The 20,080-nt window shown below is 47.3% G+C and overlaps 1 protein-coding gene across 1 annotated transcript in view; it reads left to right on the top strand.

Annotated features, from left to right (window-relative positions):
• The window catches only part of dclk2a (doublecortin-like kinase 2a), a 31,979-nt gene extending 11,899 nt beyond the window's left edge, over positions 1 to 20,080 (top strand). Inside the window, exons 3-17 of the mRNA XM_067250208.1 lie at positions 5,792 to 5,921; positions 8,025 to 8,132; positions 8,736 to 8,786; positions 9,934 to 10,022; positions 11,696 to 11,783; positions 12,328 to 12,436; positions 13,066 to 13,123; positions 13,693 to 13,812; positions 13,917 to 14,063; positions 14,288 to 14,421; positions 15,158 to 15,235; positions 15,423 to 15,519; positions 15,959 to 16,039; positions 16,202 to 16,315; positions 19,232 to 20,080. Coding sequence (XP_067106309.1) covers positions 5,792 to 5,921; positions 8,025 to 8,132; positions 8,736 to 8,786; positions 9,934 to 10,022; positions 11,696 to 11,783; positions 12,328 to 12,436; positions 13,066 to 13,123; positions 13,693 to 13,812; positions 13,917 to 14,063; positions 14,288 to 14,421; positions 15,158 to 15,235; positions 15,423 to 15,519; positions 15,959 to 16,039; positions 16,202 to 16,315; positions 19,232 to 20,080 — 2,253 coding nt within the window. The remainder of the gene's footprint in view (positions 1 to 5,791; positions 5,922 to 8,024; positions 8,133 to 8,735; positions 8,787 to 9,933; positions 10,023 to 11,695; positions 11,784 to 12,327; positions 12,437 to 13,065; positions 13,124 to 13,692; positions 13,813 to 13,916; positions 14,064 to 14,287; positions 14,422 to 15,157; positions 15,236 to 15,422; positions 15,520 to 15,958; positions 16,040 to 16,201; positions 16,316 to 19,231) is intronic.

Here is a 20,080-nt window from a genome sequence, read left to right on the forward strand (position 1 = left end):
ACACAAACACAAACACACACACACACTTAGCTGATCCTGGTTCCGAATATAGAATATAACACTCTATTTGTTTTGATTTGAAACTCAGCCCTCCTCCCCTTCCCCACCAGTGAAGATGTATGGAATAGGTCAAGGATTATCCTTCTCTCCCTCCTCTCCCTCCTTCTCTCCCTCCCTGTAGCTGGAGGGTACAACAGGCACCGGGCCCTTGTTTGATTGTCAGGCATGAGTAGTTTTCAGGGCCAAGGCTGGATTAAACGGCACCAATTAGGTCAACAGCCAGCAAATGTGCATATAGCCTCTATTGTTTACCAGCGTAATGAATGGACCACACCACCCACAAATCATAGCATGTTGATACTATCCACCTGTCACAGGCTTGAGAAAAGGAGTTCACAATGTGTACACGCTGTGTAGTGAGGCCACAATGGGCCATATGATGCTCACTATGTGTTGTGCTCTCTACAGCCCCTTGTTCATTTACAGTATACAGTTCAGGAATCAATAATGTGCAGCATGTGGTGTTTATTTAAAAAAAGATGAAACGTAGAGTCTGGATGTGATTACAGAGCACAAAGTCTTTCAGAGGAAATACGAGTCAGAACACTGCCAGAAGCTCTGTTTCAATGGTAGACTGGGCAGGACGTTGTTGGCAGTGCCCAGGACGAGGTACACATCTCTCTGAAGGACCCAGAGCCCCTCCTGCCTCCTCGCAGCTGGTACATGGGGCCAGCCTCGACCCAGGGGGACAGTGGGCACAGAACAGAGACCACACTTCAGAACGCACAATAACAAACTTCTGTTTGTCTAAAAAAAACTAAAAAACATTTGCACTGAGAGAGAGAGTCTAGGCATCCGGACGTGTATGTGTGGAGGGAGGGTGTCTTTGTGTTGTGTTGTGTGTGTGTGTGTGTGTGTATGTGTGTCTGTGTTAGGGGGTGTTGGCATGAGGCTGGAAGACATCCAAAACGTGGCAGCGTCCGGCGGGCGGGTGAGCAAGTCATTGTCGTCTGATCTCAAACCAGTGTTTAGTTGAGTTTGTCCAGCCCTGGCTGGATGCCCCAGTGTTATCGACCGAGCCCCTGTTTCTGTTCCCTCTCTCTCTAGGAAGGTTGACATTGTAACATTAGGCTCTGATCTAGTTCCTGCCCCACCATCCACAACAGGGTTAGGTTGTTCAGCATCAAACTGAAACTCCCCAGTTGCTATCCAATGAGCCGTCCTGTTAGAGCAATACAGTCCAACAGGGCCAGATACTACAGTGTGTACCTGCACACACACGGGCTAAACACAATGACCCTTCTTTCTTTCGAACGACACAGGGTGTGTCAATTATTAACAGTTTAACAATTTACTAAACCATGTGTAGCCAGCCAGCCAAACAGCTCCTCCCTCCTCTCCTCTCTTTTCTTCTACTACCCTCTCTCCTCTCCTCAACCCTCCTCTCCTCTCTTTTCCTTTACTATCCTCTCTCCTCTTCCCTCCTCTCCTCTCAGACAGCCAGAGGAGGTGTGGTACAGTATACCCTACAGGCTCCACACCTCCCTCTGCAGAGATGCTGAATGACTCAGAGAGACCAGGGAGACCCAGCTGCAGAGTGTGACTCTAGACCTCAGGGCTGTAGCTAGCTAGTGTTAGCCAGGATTCCCACTCTGACCCAGGGGAGGTATATGATAATGTTCCAAACCTCCTCTGATAGTGGTGTGGCTGGGTTGGATGGATCATTGTTTTTTCCTCTTCTGTTTCCTTCAAAACAGTGCTTGTATATTGTGGGTCCAACAATCTGATGAATGGCCTCATCTTAAAGGACTTGTCGTGACGCCTTTAAAGGTTCTCATGATAAATGTTCCCTCAAGTAGAAGACAAATGAGAGACGAGTAATTTCTGCTTGATTGCTGCTGTTGAGTAAGTCTTACCAGGAACATCCTTGGAATACCAAAGCTAAGCCCAGCAGTTGCTAATCAATGAGCCATCCTGTTATGGGAGCCTTATTAGATCTGAGCTTGAGAAAAAAAAAAAGAAAAAAAAACTTCATCCAGTATTTAGCAGTTAATCGCTAATGCAGGGAGCAAGCTAATGACAAGCTTAGCCTTCCTCAACACTCCCATGGTTTTTTTCTTCTCTCTCCTGCCGTCTCATGCAGCTGCGTAGGCCTGAGTTTAAGGACTCATCTTTAAGAATGAATTCTTAGGCTGATAAAATATGTCTGTGAACAGCATTTTCAACTCTGCAAATCCACCCAGTATAAGTAGCAAAGTATCTAGCTATGGTATATCATGAGAAATGCAATTATGGATCATTTGCTATGTGCATGAATTAGCATGTTTTCATGGGTGAAGCCTCCAGCTCTGAAAATGTGGTTTCCCCGCATGCGACACCCTCATCCCACAATGCACCTTGTCTTCTTCCAGGTTGCTGTGCAATTTGCTGCGACCTTGCTGAAGGCCACTGGAACCAGGCTTTCCTCCCCCTGTCTCTCTCCTGTCTCTCTCTTTTTCTATCTCTCTCTCTCTATCTCTCTCTTCCTTTGTTTCACTCTTTCTCTCTGTCTCTCCATCTGTGTCTCTCTCTCACTCTCTCTCACACACATACACACAGGGACCTCTTTTACCTTTCGTCACCCTCACCCAAATGTGAACCAGCATCACGATGTGTGTGTGTGTACGTGTGTGTTTGCAGTGGGGGTGGGAGGTACCCAATGATTACAGCGATCAGGCTGTCAGCCTTGAGGCGACGTGATCTGTACTTTCATGTGTCTCTCCTCCGCCCCCCCGCTCCCTCTCAGACTCCCAACACAACCTCTAATCATGACCTGCCAGAATCACCGTTTGGGGGAACAGGCACCATTACACAGAGGGAGGGTTGGTCATTGTCTAGCAGTAACTCACCCAATTCACTCAAGCCTTGTGAAACAAATATATTTAATTTGATAAATAAAATGTCATTGTTTTTTTTTTTAAGTACTCTATCTAAAGTAAACTATCTTTTTTGTCCTTGGGTGTATTCATGGGCAAGGTTTGGGTGTTTCTTAATTATCAGTGAACATATCTCTCAGTGTTTTTTTGCCCTTGTCCTTCAGTCACAGTTAGCTCAATGGCCTCCAGCATTGACAGTTCAGAGGGACTCCACTTGCCTTTTGGGGATGGTATAGCCCAGGTTTTGATTGGGTGTTTTAAACATTAGTTGTTAACGTTTTTTTCATTTGTGATGATTTTTTTTTCTGGCGTGAGATGTCACCATTTAATTGGAACCCTACTAAATAGACATTTATCTGATATTGAGTCCACAGGGAACTGAAGGCTGTTTGTTTATTTTTTACTGGACACATACACTCTTAATCTCTCTCTTGTTATTCTCTATCGCACTGTCTAGCACACATACACACACACACACACGCTCAAGTCTTCGTCCCATATTCACTCTGTTGTTGGGCAGGGCAGAATCCGACAGTGAGAGGAAGAAAAGAGAGAGAGATCACAAAAAGGTCAGACAGACTAATACTCCTCTCAGCCACAGCAACAACAGAACCCCCCCTCCACGCACGCGCACACACACACACATACAGACACACACACGCACCCACCCACACACACACAACCCACCCCCAGCCATTCAACCCTCCCAAATGTCCCAGACTTTACAGTACACAAAAAGTGACAGTTCAGCCATTGGCTGTTTATCCAGGCAGTGGTTGATAAGGGGGACAGACATGCCCTGGCCTTCGCCGTCCCGCCTCCAGCCACTTCAGCTGCTGCCCACTAAGATTTCCCAGGTGGCAGTTGGGCCGCTCTGTCAACAAAGTTTGTCATTCCCCGCAGAGAAGAGGAATTTACGCTACTTGCACACCGGTGTGTAGATCTGGAATCTGTTGAGCCTTACCACTCAGGTAATATCCCCCGTGGGCACTCTGTTGTGATGTCATCTCTGTTGTGATGTCATCTCTGTTGTGATGTCATCTCTGTTGTGATGTCATCCACGTTAACATCATTGTTCACTGCCATCCCCAAGGTCCCCTGCCTGCTGATGTCATCACGGTCAATGTGCAATCTGGTGGGGACAGTGGTTGCCTTAGCAATCTGAGCTGGCCCTGTCTCACCAACCACCAACCCCCCCCCCCCGCCCCCCTCCCTCCCGAACTCTGGTAGGGTGAATGGAAAAATACTGCAGCATGTTCTTGGACTGCATGCCCGTCCACACTGCAGAGGCCTGAAGTTAAGCCTTCGGGTACTGCTGCTTCTTACTGTGACACCCCCGATTCCTCTCACCGAGAGAGCGTCATTGAGAAGGAGTCAGTAAAGTAGCTTTACATTGTGATCGCTGACATTGACATATGATTAGGAATGAGTACAGCCGTACCTGTTTGTGTGTGTGTGTGGATATAACCCCTTTACGTAACACATAATATAACACATACTTGTTTACGTGTAGACCTATGCTAATCCGTAAGGTCAAGGACAAGGCAGTACCAAATAACGGCGTTCTGCCTCTCACCTCGTCCATCACCTCGCCCACGTGGGACCGGTGCCATGTCGACACCGGCAACTCTGCACATATGGTGGTGCTGGCCTCTGCCAGGCTCCACCAATGGGGCCTGACTGAGGAATGGCTACCATTCCATCTATTCATAATGCCACCCAAGGGCTTGTCTGATGAGCTGCCATAACCTGCTGGACACACACAAACACACACACACACACACACACACACACAAGCCTTTTATGGCTATTGATTTTGTCGTTCCTTTCAACATGCTGTCAAGTCAATATGCGAGAGCTTTGACCGAGTCTTAACAGCCCAAACGAGATGGAACTAGAGCTACAACCAGAGCTCGGACGATGCTAGTGCTACATGCAGATGCAGAACAAGGAGAGTTCTGGCCATTGTTGTTTTTACTTGCACTCCGTTAACTCAGTGAAGCACACTTACATTGTTGTGTTGTAGATATTCCCTCCAGCATATGACACAGTGGTACAGCTATGGCTCTGCCCACACTTCCCAACATCCCTCCCCCCTTTTCTTTCCCCTCTTCTGTTCTTTTCTCACTTTATTGGCTTCTCTCTTCCCAGTGACGCGGTTCAGGGATATGGAACGTGGTTAGGTGCCTTCAACAGTCTGGTCTCCAGCTGCCTCCAAGCTGAGGCACACCTGCATACACATTACACACCAGCACACACACACTACACACCAGCACACACCACACATCACACACATACCGCCCCCAAGCTTTTCTGTGGGTCCCATCTGCCTACTCTGGACCATGTGTGTTGGTGAGATGAGGATTATGAAGATGATAAAGAGATCTTAATCCTCCATGTCCACCCACTAACTAGCGCACGCCTGGGAAGAACACTGGAGGAGAGCTAATGAGTGTGTCTGCCTGCGTACAGTAATTAAAGTCTATCTTTTGTAGTAGAAAAAGAAGGAGTAGAAAAGAGTGCAAGAAAGAGAATGGAGAAAGTCAGAGGTATGGAAACGGTGATGAAAGAAAGAAAAGAGAGACAGACAAATGGCCAACATCTTCGCTGTGACACTGCAGTACTGTAACATGACAACATGAGACCCTCAGTGTTTTGATGCGTGAACACTTCCTTGTCCCTCCTCCTCATCCCCCAATCCCACTGTATGCTAGGCTACCTAGCCTGTAGCCCAGTAAATAGGGAGGCGTAGCGATGACACTGGAGCTGCACTTGTGTTTGAAACAACCTTACCCCATCTAAAATGTCTAGTTTAACATACTCATTCTCTCTTGTTCTCTTTCTCTCTCCCTTTCTCCCTCCATCCCTCCCTCCAGATTATTTGTCTGCAGGACTTCTTCGGCAACGACGACGTGTTCATTGCGTGCGGCCCGGAGAAGCACCGCTATGCCCAGGATGACTTTCTGTTGGACCACAGCGGTAAGGCCTCTGCAGCCTTCGTGACCGGTAGGCCTGACTTAAACTAACCCCTCCCCCTAAGGGCACGTTCCGACAGCCACACCCAGCTCGCCCCATCTTTACTCCAGGACATGTTGGATGTGGCTCTGTGGTACGCTAGCATGCTAGCGTGGGTGTCGGGACGTGGCCGAGCTGTGTGACTGTGGAAATAGAAAAAAGATGTGTCTCTCTTCTTCCGCCTCCTTCTCTCATCTCTCCTCTCTCCATCGTGGCCTATTGGGTCCTTGAGGACAAGCCAAGTTGCTTTCATCGTTTACGAGCGCAAATAACAGGATGGTGTGTGTGTGTGTGTGTCAGAATAAGAGGCGACTACGGTCACGGCTCATCATCAACCAACTCTTTTAAAACTAGAATTTGCCCCGGTATTTTGCTCAAAACATCAAGATTCCATCCTTCTCTTGAAAAGAGTGGTTGCATCTGTGTTGTGTTCGTGCGCCTTTTATTTGAGTGTGTGTGTACGCGGCTGCAGCAGTCTATGCAAGTGTAAGGATGCATACATGTACGTATTGCGTACACACCCACTGTTCAAAAGAACCTCACAGCACTCGTTCTTGATAATCGTTTAGAAGATGGCCGAGGAGATATCTCGACGCAGGATGCGACCTAGCGCCTCGATCCATTGTTATCTAAAGCAGGGCGCTGCCACCACCCTCTGCGGTCCCCTCTCCCTCCCCGCTGTGCTAGATAAGGTGGGACCGTGTACAGGCTGTACTGTATCCAAAACCCAAGTCTGTTCTGGGGGAACAGAGAAGCTAATTTTAGAGTTCAGGTCTCAAACTATTCCCAAGCAGCAGCATCCTGTTATGTTAAGTCAGTTTAGCGCCCTTAACTTTTAACAGACACACACACACGCATACACACCTCTGTGTTAATAGAAACACAGTTTATAGAACGTAGGGCTCAGATACTGTTGTATATCAGTTTGGAGCCTGCGTTCTACTTCTTCCTGCTTTGCTCTACTTTGAGGAATTAGGTCTGTGACACAAAAAAAAAGAAGAAGGAAGTTCCTTCTAACTTCTTCGCTACTCTACCGGAGCTGTTGAAAGTCATTGTATTTAACAGTAATTCTACAGTCAGTTTACAAAGAAAAGGCCTTCTTTATTCTCTTGCCAAGACAAACACATCAACAGAGAACTGCACAATGCCATAGACTGGTGTGGTTACATGATCAAGAAAAACCTTGGACCTTCCAGGTTTAGTTGTCCTTGTGCAGAAAAAACTCCAAGGCTCAGGAAATTGTTAAAGTTTCATGTTAAGCTGGGTCAGTATCCTCCTTTCCGGATGTGACAAACTGCTAGTTCTACCTTGTGTGTGTCTGTTTGTGCCTGTGTGTTCGTTGTGTCAGTGTAACCATCACAGCCTAATTAACACCCATTTGACATTCTTTTTTTCCACCGGCCTCATTACCCTGTTATGCACAGCACAGTTAAGCAGCGTTCAACGCAGGAAACTTAAGTCACCGGACCCTAATTACAGACGTGAATATTTTACGGGTTTACAACAGCCTCGCTCGACACGTGTGCTGCTTTTTTTGGAAAATGTCTTGCACCAAACTGTCATGTTACACTTGTTTTGAAGGCTTAACACTTATGAAGAGCCGAATCCTACCATGTGAATCATCAATGAGAATTGCAACATTTACATTTAGTCATTTAGCAGACGCTCTTACAGCGACTTACAGTAAGTACAGGAACATTCCCCCCGAGGCAAGTAGGGTGAAGTGCCTTGCCCAAGGACACAACGTCAATTGGCACGGCCGGGAATCGAACTGGCAACCTTCTGATTACTAGCCCGACTCCCTCACCGCTCAGCCACCTGACTCCCAACATAAACAGAGTTATAAATAAATATATTTACTCTTGCCTCTGTGCTCGCAGAGTTTTGACAGTTCTCTGTCGTGGATGTGTCTGCTGTGCTAGCGAGTGTGCTCCATGGGGATGGTGATCCATTTCCATCCTGAGTCCCTCACTTTAACTTTGACTGCTCCTTTTCATATCTTTATATGTGCCAGTAAAGTATGCTTATTTGTCTGCATGCGTCTTTGCGTTCGTGTGTGTGTGTGTGGTATTAATCATATTTTGTTCTCTGCAGAATGCAGGGTGCTGAAGTCTTCCTACTCTGCTCGCTCCCCGACTCCTGTACGGGCTTCTGGGTCCAAGAGCCCTGGGCTCTCCCGCCGTAGCAAGTCCCCGGGCACTAGTACGTTCACACACACACATACATTATACCCAACACACACAGAGCATGGCACGGAAAAGTATACAAATACTTTAATTGATGTTGTGCACTCAGTCAAACTCTCTGTCAAAACCTCTTTCTTCCAAATTCCTAAGTGAGACATAAAAAATGTGGGACTTTGAGCATTTCCATTAGACAAGCCGAGCTGCTTGGACAAGACAAGCAATTTGTGTTTTACAAAGTCAGTGTGGTCATAGGGTTTTTAAAAGTTGGCAGGTTTTCATGAAGTAATTTTAAACTTTTCGAATGGTTGTTGAAAATCTTTTAGGTTTTTGACGTTAGATTTGACATTGAACATTCAGTTTTGCAGAGTAAGAGTCTGGCTTAGTTTAGTCTTTGTGGACAAGGCAATCTGCATGATGATCTGCACCTGGTGAGGGTAGGCCAGCCGCTAAGCAAGCCTTGCACCTGGTCAGGGCTACTGTACAGTACAGTAAAGACTGGCGTGAGTTTGGACATGTGGCCTGGGAACCTTCCAGACTGTCAAGACCTACCATGCAAAAGGCCCCAGAGGACCTAAGAGTTTAGAAGATAATACAACACTAGTATTATTTCTGTTCACAGCCAGAAGAACAGTACACTACTCCACCAGCCAGTCTCCAATCAAATCCCCAGGTGAGCCTCACAGCCCCACCGACTGAGCTTGGCATTACTTTGACCTAATACACGCCCACCCTCTCAACCGACCAATCGTACCCCAGGATACCACTGGAGATCCCAGTGCAAGTGATGTATCTCCAGCTCAGTTACACCCGTGACCATAGGCTGACCTTGTGGCTGATGGAGCGTCACCTCTGGACCACTGTCTGCTGCTCCCTGGTGGCTGGTCTGAGACTAGCCGGGGGCGCTGCAGCACTTACTGTGAGAGTGGAAGGACTGGACCACCGAACACCCAGCCTTCTGTCTCCTTTCACTCGTTTATTCAAGTCTTTTTCTCTCTTTCTCCCTTTGGTTTATTTTTCCCTCTGTCCAGCACACACTCCCTCTCTGCTTACCCAGGTCCATCTCTCTCTCTCTCACTCTCCCTTGCCTCTCTTTACCCCCTGCCACCTTCTTCTCTCTCTCCATCCCTCTCCACCCCTCCCGTCTCTTTTTTCCTCTCTCCCTCCCTCTCTCTCTCCTCCCCCCTCTCTCTCTTTCCCCATCTCTCTCCCCTCCCCTCTTTCTCTTTCCCCATCTCTCTCCCCTCCCCTCTCTCTCTTTCCCCATCTCTCTCCCCTCCCCTCTCCTTCATCCTCTTTCTGGCCCTGGCCCAGCCACCAGTGCTCGCCTGTACTGAAGTCATCTAATCTCTGGCTGGCTCTGGACCCGCCTCTTCCAAGCCCATATACCAAATTAGCATCCTTCATCTGACTTTACTTAGCTCTTCTAATTGAATTCTGGTCCCCAAGACACACAAGATAGTAAAGTGTGTGTGTGTGTGTGTTTTTGGGGGGTTGTTAACTACTTTCTCTACAGTATAGTGTCACTCTGTCACCCACCAAAGACATGTACACCTGTCCACAGCACCCCGCCCCTCTACAGACACACTGACACACACACAGGCAACGCACACCATGCAAACACATGCATACGCTTTAACTTCCTGCTGTGAAGCGATGACGATCCATACCTTGGTAGAGGTCACATGACCAACAACTGCTGAATGGAATCAAGTAATTTTCAGAGGTTCTTATTATGTCTGACACATTTAAATGATGGGTACCCCTCTTCCTCCGCCTCTCCTCTTCCTCTTCTCCCTCTCCTGTCCTTTTTTCTCCAGTCAATGGCATGTCCAGCAGTCAGATCACCACCCCAAAGTCCACAAAGTCCTCCACCCCCTCCCCCACTGGCAGCTCCAGAAGCTTCAAGGTGAATCACACTCCGTAACACACTTTTCACTATCATCATTATGGATCATCATATTTATTCATATGCATCGTCAACTAGAAAATCAGTCACGTGCTTCATACAGAAAATACAAGTTTGCCATCATATTAGCTTCTCTGTGCTAACCACATTAATTGACCTTATTAATCAAATGTCTATCAGAGACTAAGCGGCTTGCCGGATTCTAGAAATAGTACTCCAACCGTTCCGCCAGCTGGCAGGAAAAAAGCTATTTCTGGCTAAGTCCTCAGTCTTATCCATCCGCATAGATTTGGGCATGATTGTAGAACAATTATCCCACCAACTGGTATTGTTTTCACAACTTCAGAACCTTGGTCATTTGTACAGTGCAGGAGTCTTGGGAAAGAGGTAAATAGTAAATAGTGGACTATGACATGAATCCATAAAGAATTGCTGCAGCTTGCAATTTTTGCATAAGATTTGTCAGAAAGATGCATTAATTCACCCAGTGCGCCTGATATATTTATCTCTACTCAGTACTGTATGTTGAATTATAGATCCCATCCCGTCGTCCAAGCTATAGGATACACCTCTAATGGTTCTTGTACCCCTGGAGGTGTTGAAGAACCTGTCCCTGCATTATAGAAAAGATGACTCGGCTAGTATGTCGCTAGGCCCCAACCCTAGAAGTCTAAAAATCTCCTTGTCATGAAAAGGCCAACCTATTTAAAGAGCCAAGACAGGGTGTTTCAAGAAAAATCCCACTCCCACAAATTATTCATCTCTAGCCATTAGTCTGTTCTTTGCTCTGCCGATAAGTGTCTTTGTAGGAGATCCATTACTAAGATTCTTGAACACCTTTTTTGTTTTTGTTTTACTGCCTCGGGCCATCCTTTCCAAAGGCCGAATGCACCCATCTTAGTTCTATAGATAGCAGGCTCAAAGTTTTTGGTGTGATTTGAGTCAACAGAAGATGGACCTGCCTTAGCTGTTCGGCAATTCATAACTTGCTATCAAACTACAATGGTGTTACAAAAAATATTTGATTTCCTTTTTGGTATTTAACATCTATTTGTCTTAATTACCAGTAATTGGTCAAGGGAATTTGCTTGTAATTGATACACTATATTGCATACTGAGTGATGTATGCTGTTACTGTATCATGTAAGGGTTACTCAGGGGTGATAGCCTGTCAGGCTAGACTTTACAGCGGGTAATGGAATTAGACTGCGAGCTACTTAAATACAATGGCATTAGTAATTGTCTCTCTAAGAGTCAGGTGGCTGAGCGGTGAGGGAGTCGGGCTAGTAATCAGAAGGTTGCCAGTTCGATTCCCGGCCGTGCCAAAAATTACACTGTGTCCTTGGGCAAGGCAGTTCACCCTACTTGCCTCAGGGGGAATGTCCCTGTACTTACTGTAAGTCACTCTGGATAAGAGCGTCTGCTAAATGACTAAATGTAAATGTCTAAATCCCACAGCTTGATTCCCCATAGATGTAGGCTGACAAACCATTGTCCCCTGCCATTAATTGGCTTATGTTGATTGCCGTATGTGTGTCGACGGTGGGGAGTGCATGTCGCCAGGTTGGCCAATCTTGACATCTGATCCGCTGAGTCTGATTAACCTCCGGTTGCCACAGTGACGCCCATCCAGGTCTATTGTTTCTCATCCCTTCGCTCCCCTCCTCCGCCAGATCCCTCCTTCGCATCACGCGTCTGCGCCCAACATCAACAGGTCGTCCAGTAACCACCAGGAGCACATCAACCACCTGAGCCCTGAGGGTGGGTATCTCTCCCTTCATCCCTCTATTCTCCTCTGAAACACCTCTGTCTGCCAGACACACATCTCCTTGCACTCACTCACCCCCAGCACAGAGCACGGACACTGTCCCAGCGCCAACTCATCATACCCCCAATGCTTCGTCAACATGTTCCCAAATCTTCCTGGCACATGAAAGGGTCTGAGTCACATTTGCTTTCTCAGCAACACAGGCTGAGAAAGTGTGTGTGTGATGTGTGTGCGTGTCCACACACACACACATCCGAGTCAAACAATGTCAACGGCCTGCCATAGTGGTGGGTGAAACAGGATGTCCTTGGGCTGTGTGCCTGCATAATACCTCTGGCCCTGCTCTGAACACAGCCCACTCTATTATATTGCAGTGAAACACACAGCAGCTTTGCTGACAGACTCCAGCAGACGAACATGCTGGTCACTCTGAGCTTGGCAACAAAGCAGTCTGGGATTTGCAGTTCTTTGACGTTTAAGCTTGACATTTAACGTCCAGTGGCAACTTGCCCCGTTGTAATGCAGGTCTCTCTCCAGCAGTAAACGGGAACAGATGTCTGGCGTCCTCCAGCGTGCTGGAGAAGTACCGGGTGGGCAAGATCATTGGAGACGGAAACTTCGCCGTGGTCAAGGAATGCGTGGAGAGGTACGGATCATGACCTTGTCTACTGACCGTGCTAACCGCAAAGTCAACCGCTAAGCCTTTGAAAGGGGGAAAACATTCTCCTTTCAATTAAGCACTTGTCTGACATAAGCTTGTCATATAACAATGTATTGGCCAGAGGTTGAATGCTTCACATGGTCATCAGGAGCTTTCAGAGCAGTTTAGCAAGCTCCACGTCACATGTCATAACTACTTGGTGGAGCTTCCTAGAGGCGGACGTCAAGCGCTCAGTGTCAAGCAGACAGAACACTCATCTAGCCCGTGAAATCTGCTTCATTAGGCTTTTCCTTCTATCTCTCTCTCTCTCCCTTTCTTCTCTCTCTGACTCAGCAGGCTCAGTTGTCAGAATACAGATGAGTCCTCTAATCGGAGGGAGAGACTGTGTGTCTCTGTGCGTCTGCATGTGCGTGCATGTGCACATTTGTCTGTCTGTGTTTGTGTGAGAATGTGTACGTGTGTGTGATGGAAAGAGGAAAAAAAGGAAAAAAAAGCTGGTTAGCATTTCAAAGTTGTCCATAGTCGTTTAATGCTTTGAGCTGCAGCCTTTCAGCTCGTTAATAGTCCAGCGTTCAGAGGATTGTTTCGTGACCATGTGCTTCTGCCATACTCAGGGCCTCTGGGAAAGAGTTCGCTCTGAAGATTATTGACAAGGCCAAGTGCAGTGGAAAGGTATGGTACACACACACACACACGCACACACACGCACACAGACACGCACGCGCGCACACACACACACACACACACACACACTAGGTGATATTCCACCCTGCATTATTAAGACCACAGCAGGACTTCTAGGTCTCTATCTTTGATTCTCTAATCCTATAGAATTACATTATAGGCTCAATGTGATTTATTCATGGAGTCTCTCATCTAATCTGTCCTGGTCACACACACACACACACACACACGAGCGCACATGAACACACGTGAGGTCCATTTTGTCAAGTTGCAAGTACCATGTTATGGAAACTGCTTAAATTTGCACTACACATTTTGTACTTTGTAACCATAGCTGTTCTATCTAAATTGTTTTTTTGTTTTATAATGGGGGCAAAAATCTAGTTTTTTTATTATTTAAATGCAAATGCAAACATATCGAGATATATATCAGATATCGTAACATTGTTGACAATATAAAAAAATAAAATAAAAAATATATATATATCGCCCAGCCATACTAATATTGGGGATATGATGTATGTTGTGTGTGTGCTTGTGTGTGTGTGTGTTTCCAGGAGCACCTGATAGAGAACGAGGTGGCAGTGCTGCGAAGGGTCAAACACCCCAACATCATCATGCTGATCGAAGAGGTGGACACCACCAGCGAGCTCTTCCTGGTTATGGAGCTGGTCAAGGTGCGCTCGACCCCTGAACCTCAGTCCAACCACGCTATCTTTATAAACAAACCTCTTTATTTGCTGTCAAATCCTCTAACCACTAAGCTATACCTACCCCACAGGGAGGAGACCTGTTTGACGCCATCACGTCCTCCACCAAGTACACAGAGAGAGACGCAAGCGCCATGGTGTTCAACCTGGCCGGGGCCCTCAAGTATCTACACAGCATGAACATCGTCCACAGGGACATCAAGCCTGAGAACCTTCTGGTAAGTCTACACAATCTTTTATATTCCAATGTCAAGAAACTAAAATCAAGAGCTATCTCTTACTCATTAATGTGAATTGTTAACAAGCAATTTACTTGTTTTTTCTCCTGATGTGTAGAAAGTTCTATCAATGAAACTATCATTGCCATTCTGGAAAATGCAGGAAATGCTATTGGTGTTTCCAACCTAATCAACTTTGCCTGTCATTTGTGTGCGTGCGACAGGTCTGTCAGCACCCAGACGGCACCAAGTCTCTGAAGCTGGGGGACTTTGGCCTGGCCACGGTGGTGGAGGGGCCCCTGCACACCGTCTGTGGGACCCCCACCTACGTGGCCCCTGAGATCATATCCGAGTCTGGGTGAGTACCACTCTCTTCTGGGCCCTTAGACAGGCTGCAGCTGGAAACAATGGTTCAATTGTTCGCTCACATTTATTTATTTTTTGCTTCACAAGAGTGTTGAGAAACAGACAGAGAGATATATTGAGGGTTCTGAAGGAGAGAAAGATGAATGGACTCCTAAAGACAAATGGATAGAGAAGGAGGGATTGAAAATGGAATTGTGTCTTCCATGCTTTTCAGTGGCTTTACCGAAAGGCAGCGAATATTTCCCAGAATTGTGTGCAGACGTTAGGCCACAGTTGCCAAGGAAGCAGCATGACCGCCTGTATCCATAGCAACAGAGATGGTATCCATATTTATTGACTAGCGTTGATAAAACAATGAAAACAGTGTCAGGATACTATATGTCACAAACAATGCTCATACTAAACTAAATACAGGCAATTTCCATGTTAAAAGGTCTTCGTTGTGTGAAGAAATTCAATCAACATCAACACGTTGAACATTTGACACCACTTCTGTGGTTGAGTAGATATCAGGTTATAAGCTCTGGTTGTTCAAAAAATAACTTGAGTGTGTAGGTGCTAAACCCATGCAGCACATCTCATTATCTATCCTTCTCTCTTCGCCTGTTTCTCCTGTTTGCCATTCTCTTCCTCCCTCTCCCTCTTTCCCTCCCTCTTTCCCTCCTTCTTTCCCTCCTTCTTTCCCTCCCTCTCCCTCTTTCCCTCCCTCCCTCCCTCCCTCTCCTCAGGTATGGTCTGAAGGTGGACATCTGGGCAGCAGGAGTCATCACCTACATCTTACTGTGTGGCTTCCCTCCCTTCAGAAGGTATACAACACGCACACAAAAGAAAGAAAAGTACAATGGGTTCTGAAACTTTCAGTATTAAAGAACCACTTATGAATGCTAGACAATGTCCAACATTCAGAACAGAAGAAAATGTTACAGGTCAGGATCATTTCCTGGAGTGGTAATGTTCCAGCGGTCGATTAACTGTTTGTGTGTGTGCGTGCAGTGAGAATAACCTCCAGGAGGACCTTTTTGACCAGATCCTGGTGGGCCGGCTAGACTTCCCCTCCCCCTACTGGGACAACATCACCGACTCAGCCAAGGTTATGAGTCTCTCTATCACACACGCACACTCTCTCCCTCTCACACACACACTCTCTCTCTCCCTCTCACACACACGCACGCACACTCTCTCTTTCCCTCTCACACACACTCTCTCTTTTTCTCTCTCTGTCTCTCTTTCTCTAATTACTTCAAACAAAGACAAATGATGCTTTTGGTAACATCAACAGCTTGAAATCACAGTGAATATCTGTGTGCATGTCTATTAGAGAGAGGCAGTGTGTGTATGTGTGTGTGTGTGCGTGTCTGTGTGTGAGCTCACGGTGGTGTAGTGTCCGAGCGGTCCTTGTGTCACACAATAGCCTGTCTGTGGCACATCACGGAGAGTTCACAATGACAAAAAAAAAAGGGCCTTGTAGAGTGCAGAGGCCACTGATGATGATGTCACCCTGACCTAGCTTGTCCCCGTTGTCCTGCCAGGAGCTGATTGGCCAGATGCTGCAGGTGAACGTGGAGGCTCGCTACACAGCTCAGGATGTGCTCATACACCCCTGGGTCACGGTAACTCCCATCACACACATCTATCACCAATATGTGTGTCTGGTGGCAGTGTGGGTGTGCTTTGCCATTGTATAACCTAGTGTGTGTGTGTGTGTGTGTATAACTTTTGTATGTGTGTGTTACTCTATGAGCCCCGTCTCCAACAATCGTGTGTGTTGACAGGATGATGCGGCATTGGAGAACGACATGCAGTCAGACGTCACAGGTAAACTGAGGAGCCACTTCAGCGCAGCACCAAAGCACAACAACATCCCTGCAGCCGTGTCTGTTATCATGGTGAGTCCAGCTGCTGCTCCCCTCCCTACCCACCCAGGAATCACACAACTGGTTCCTAGTACGGTCTCATGGTTTTTGGTCCACAAACGTCTCATCACATGTTGCCATCCTCACACCCACATTTTCTATCTCTCACACATGCATACACAGGCACACACACACACACACACAGACATCCTGAATAGGACAAACTAGAACCAGCATTTAAAACCTGACTCATTCATCACAGTCTTACATCTGTTACATAAGAACTTTGTTCAAAAAGACCATAAAAGATTATCCAGCTTGATGGGAAAGTAATGTTAAACTTCTGCCCTTGTAATCTCTGCCCCCGGTGTTAAGCAGAAGTCAACCGTTTAAGATTAAATCAAAGCTGATTTCATCATCTCCTATTTTCCTGTCCATTGAACTTTAGTGTCCTAACTGTCAGTGTTGTCTGGTCCACACAGTGCACACAGTGTCTTAGGCTTCTCACTGCTTCCTGTATGTTTTGTTGTTTTAATTGTCTTGATTCCTGAGCTCACGCCCCTTCAGATAGGTCACTTCCTGTTGTGAACAGACACTTCCTGTGTTCTCGCTCTGTGCAGTCAGTCATTACTTTTCTTGACAAAATGTGCAAGCACATGCACGCAAGGAGAGGGTTCCACCACAGGGTTCAACAACATCTGCAAAACAAACACAAACAAAGCACATTTCTCCATCAAACCTCAGGCCCAGCTCACCTGTTATAAATCTCATTTGACAGTTTGAGGTGTAAGCCACAGGCCAGACCCCTTGGCTCAGCTTGGTCTGCACACCTTGTCCTCCTCCTTCTTCTCCCTCCCTCCATCAATCCATCCTCCTCCCTCCCTCCTCCCATCCCACACCAGGACCACGGGGGAGAAGCCTGGAGCAGACCAATGGGTACAACTCCCTCTCCCCACCCCGCCTCCTTGGACTGCCCTATAGCTCTTTCTCTCTCTCTCTCTCTCTCTCTCTCTCTCTCTCTCTCTCTCTCTCCCTCCCTGGCGGTCAGCTTAGTAACGTCTTGCCCGCCCTGAATGACATGGGCCTAACTCTCTCCTGCAGCGTCCTCTCTGCATCGCTGCTCTTCACCAACAGGCTCTCCCCTTTTATTTCATTTTCTCATCTTCATCATCTCTTTCTCGTCCTCCACTCGTGCCTCACTCCATCCCCTCAATTACACTGTGTGGCCAGACTGTGTTCAGAGTGTTGTCTGATTTAAAATGTGCACATTGCTTTGTGTGTATTGTTTCCTTTTTAACTTGGGCTGGATATTTGGCACTACATTGGAAAGAACTCACCGCTTAAGGCTGCTCTAAACCTACTTTGCCAACCTCTCATCGCAATCACTGTCGCATTAACAGTAGCACTTTTCTGAACTTGAACTTTGATTTTAGAACTGCCCAAATAATCTGGAGACATTTTTCTGTTTTGTTTCATTAAATCCATTCAAGTAAATTAAACGTGGTGATCCACTGCCACCTGGTGGACAAAATGAAAACTGCGCTATTACAGGAAAAGCCACATTTTATACTGCACATCAATGTCCATTTTCTTGCAGGGCTCGAAAGGGACTTTTTTACTTGGTAGTACCCACCGAATATTTAGAAGCACCACAACTACAATTGTTATGTTATATATTAACTTTGCACGCTAGTTAGCTCCGAACTAGCATTATCCTTGTGCCGTTGCCTAGCGCAGGCATGCCGCTCCAAAGCCCCTTTCCCCCTACTACTCACGTCTATATCAATGCGACAGAGCTTACAGAAAGCATGATATTGATCTCTGCTGCTGGTTGAGTTCTGAACTCCACGTAGGTTTGAAGGAGGTCTTTCTTTTTGGGATTTGAAAGCCCACGCGAGTGGTAAATTGCGACGGCGGGCAGGCAGGGTCAAAAAGGAGGACAAAAGGGGGAAAAGGAGGACACGCAACAGCGGTCCGGACAAAGGGCTGGAAAATCGGACTGTCCGGAACGAAATCCGGACGTCTGGTCACCCTAGGTCTAGTGCTCTTTGATGCTTGTCATAGCTGACGTCCATGGTCACCCACCCTGGTCTTGGGGCTGAATCTTTTCTCTGGTTCAGTCAATCAAGTCTTGACTGTCCCCAAGACCACGGTTGTTGTCTGTGCCTTTTTTGTGCGTGTTTGTTGACTTTATTTTGTTGAGCTGTGAGTAAGACTAGTTTCTGTCCCTTTGCCCCCCCCCCCCCCCCCCCCCTCTACTCCTGCCGCACCCATCCCATGCACCTGCATTTACCACCCTTCTGAATTAGCTCCAAGGCAATGGTACGTACTAATACTCTCCCCTGCAACGCCTCTTCTCTACTGCCAGTAAGACTCATCAAAGGGGAAATGAGAATTAAACACCAACAGTTCAACTTAGTCAGGCTTTCGTCTGTCTGCAATTATAGCACAACAGCAATTTCGATTTACTCTTTTTTTTTTTGTTGCAAAAATCAATTTGGAGACACTTCTCATTTTCCCTTATTAGCATGCTGAGCAGCACAGATGACATGCTAGGATTGGCTTTCTGCTTGGGTCACTCTGCTGTGAAGCACGTGTTAGCACGTCGTTAGCGACACGCTACATGTATGAATGTCCACATCTCATTAGCTACTTCATTTTTCTCTGTTCTTCACTCATTGACGTGTGTTTCATGTTCTTTTTATTGGTGTAGTTCTTTTGGTAAATGTTAATTGTTGGCTATTAAGATTTTAAAAGTGATCTGTTAGGCAATGTGATTACTCTTCACTAGAGATTTACCCACTCACTATTTCTCTTGTTTGCCTTTTTAATTACTATTGAGTGGTGTGGACTCGTGGTTTGTGTTTTTTCCGTTGTGCACGTGTGTGTGCTTGGGTGTGTGTGGGTGTATGTGCGTGAGTGTCCTGACTCTCTTTGCCCTCTCTCCAGAACACAGCTCTCGATAAGGAGAACATCCAGCTGAATTGCCGGCGCCAGGGTCTGAGAGTACCAGCTCTGTCTGGTGAGAAAGCTCCGCCTCCCCCGCCACTCAAACCAGCCTCACCAACCCAGCTGGCCTCTCCCATGCTGCCAGTGTCGCCCACCAATCCTGGGTCGCCCTTGAAGCCAACCTCGCTCACCAAACTGGCTTCTCCTCCCAAGACTGTCCCTCTAATGGCACCCCCCAGCCCAGGGATGGCCATGTTCACTCTAACCCCTGTGCCCACATTCATGCCACTTTCCTGTCAGTCCTCGCCCATCAGGTGCCCCTCCCCCACCAGGCTTAATTTCTGCCTTCCTCCCTTCACCCAGTCTTTTCCTACCATAAGCTCCTCCCCCTCCTCTCCCTCCAAGCTAAAAACATCTCCCTCTTCTCCGTTTGCCCCTCTGATTCCAGTGACAACCCTCTCCCCTTTCAGCCAATCCCTGTGTCTTACATACACCCATCCTTTTGACTCCCCCTCGCCCTCTGCCCCTCCCCTGCTGTTCAGTTGCCCCTCTCCTTCCGCCCCTAACTCACCTGTTTCCTGCCTTTCCCCTTTGGCCGCACCCTGTCCCGCCACTTGCCCCTCCCCCACATCCCCTACCCAAACAATCTCCTGCCCCCCCTCCTCCCCTGGCACCAAACCCACCAGGTCTTCCCCTTCCTCCCCTACCACGCCCAAGAGCCCTGTCTCCCCCCTTACTCCTCCCCTGCCAAACACCTCCCAGTCCTGTACCAGGGGCCAGGCCACCCCTCCCTTGTCCCCCCCAGTTGGCATCGAGCTTGAAGCTGCTGCTTCTGCCGGGGAGCCCTGA

This window comes from Osmerus mordax, chromosome 14 (assembly GCF_038355195.1).
Source record: "Osmerus mordax isolate fOsmMor3 chromosome 14, fOsmMor3.pri, whole genome shotgun sequence".
Classification (NCBI taxonomy): domain Eukaryota; kingdom Metazoa; phylum Chordata; class Actinopteri; order Osmeriformes; family Osmeridae; genus Osmerus; species Osmerus mordax.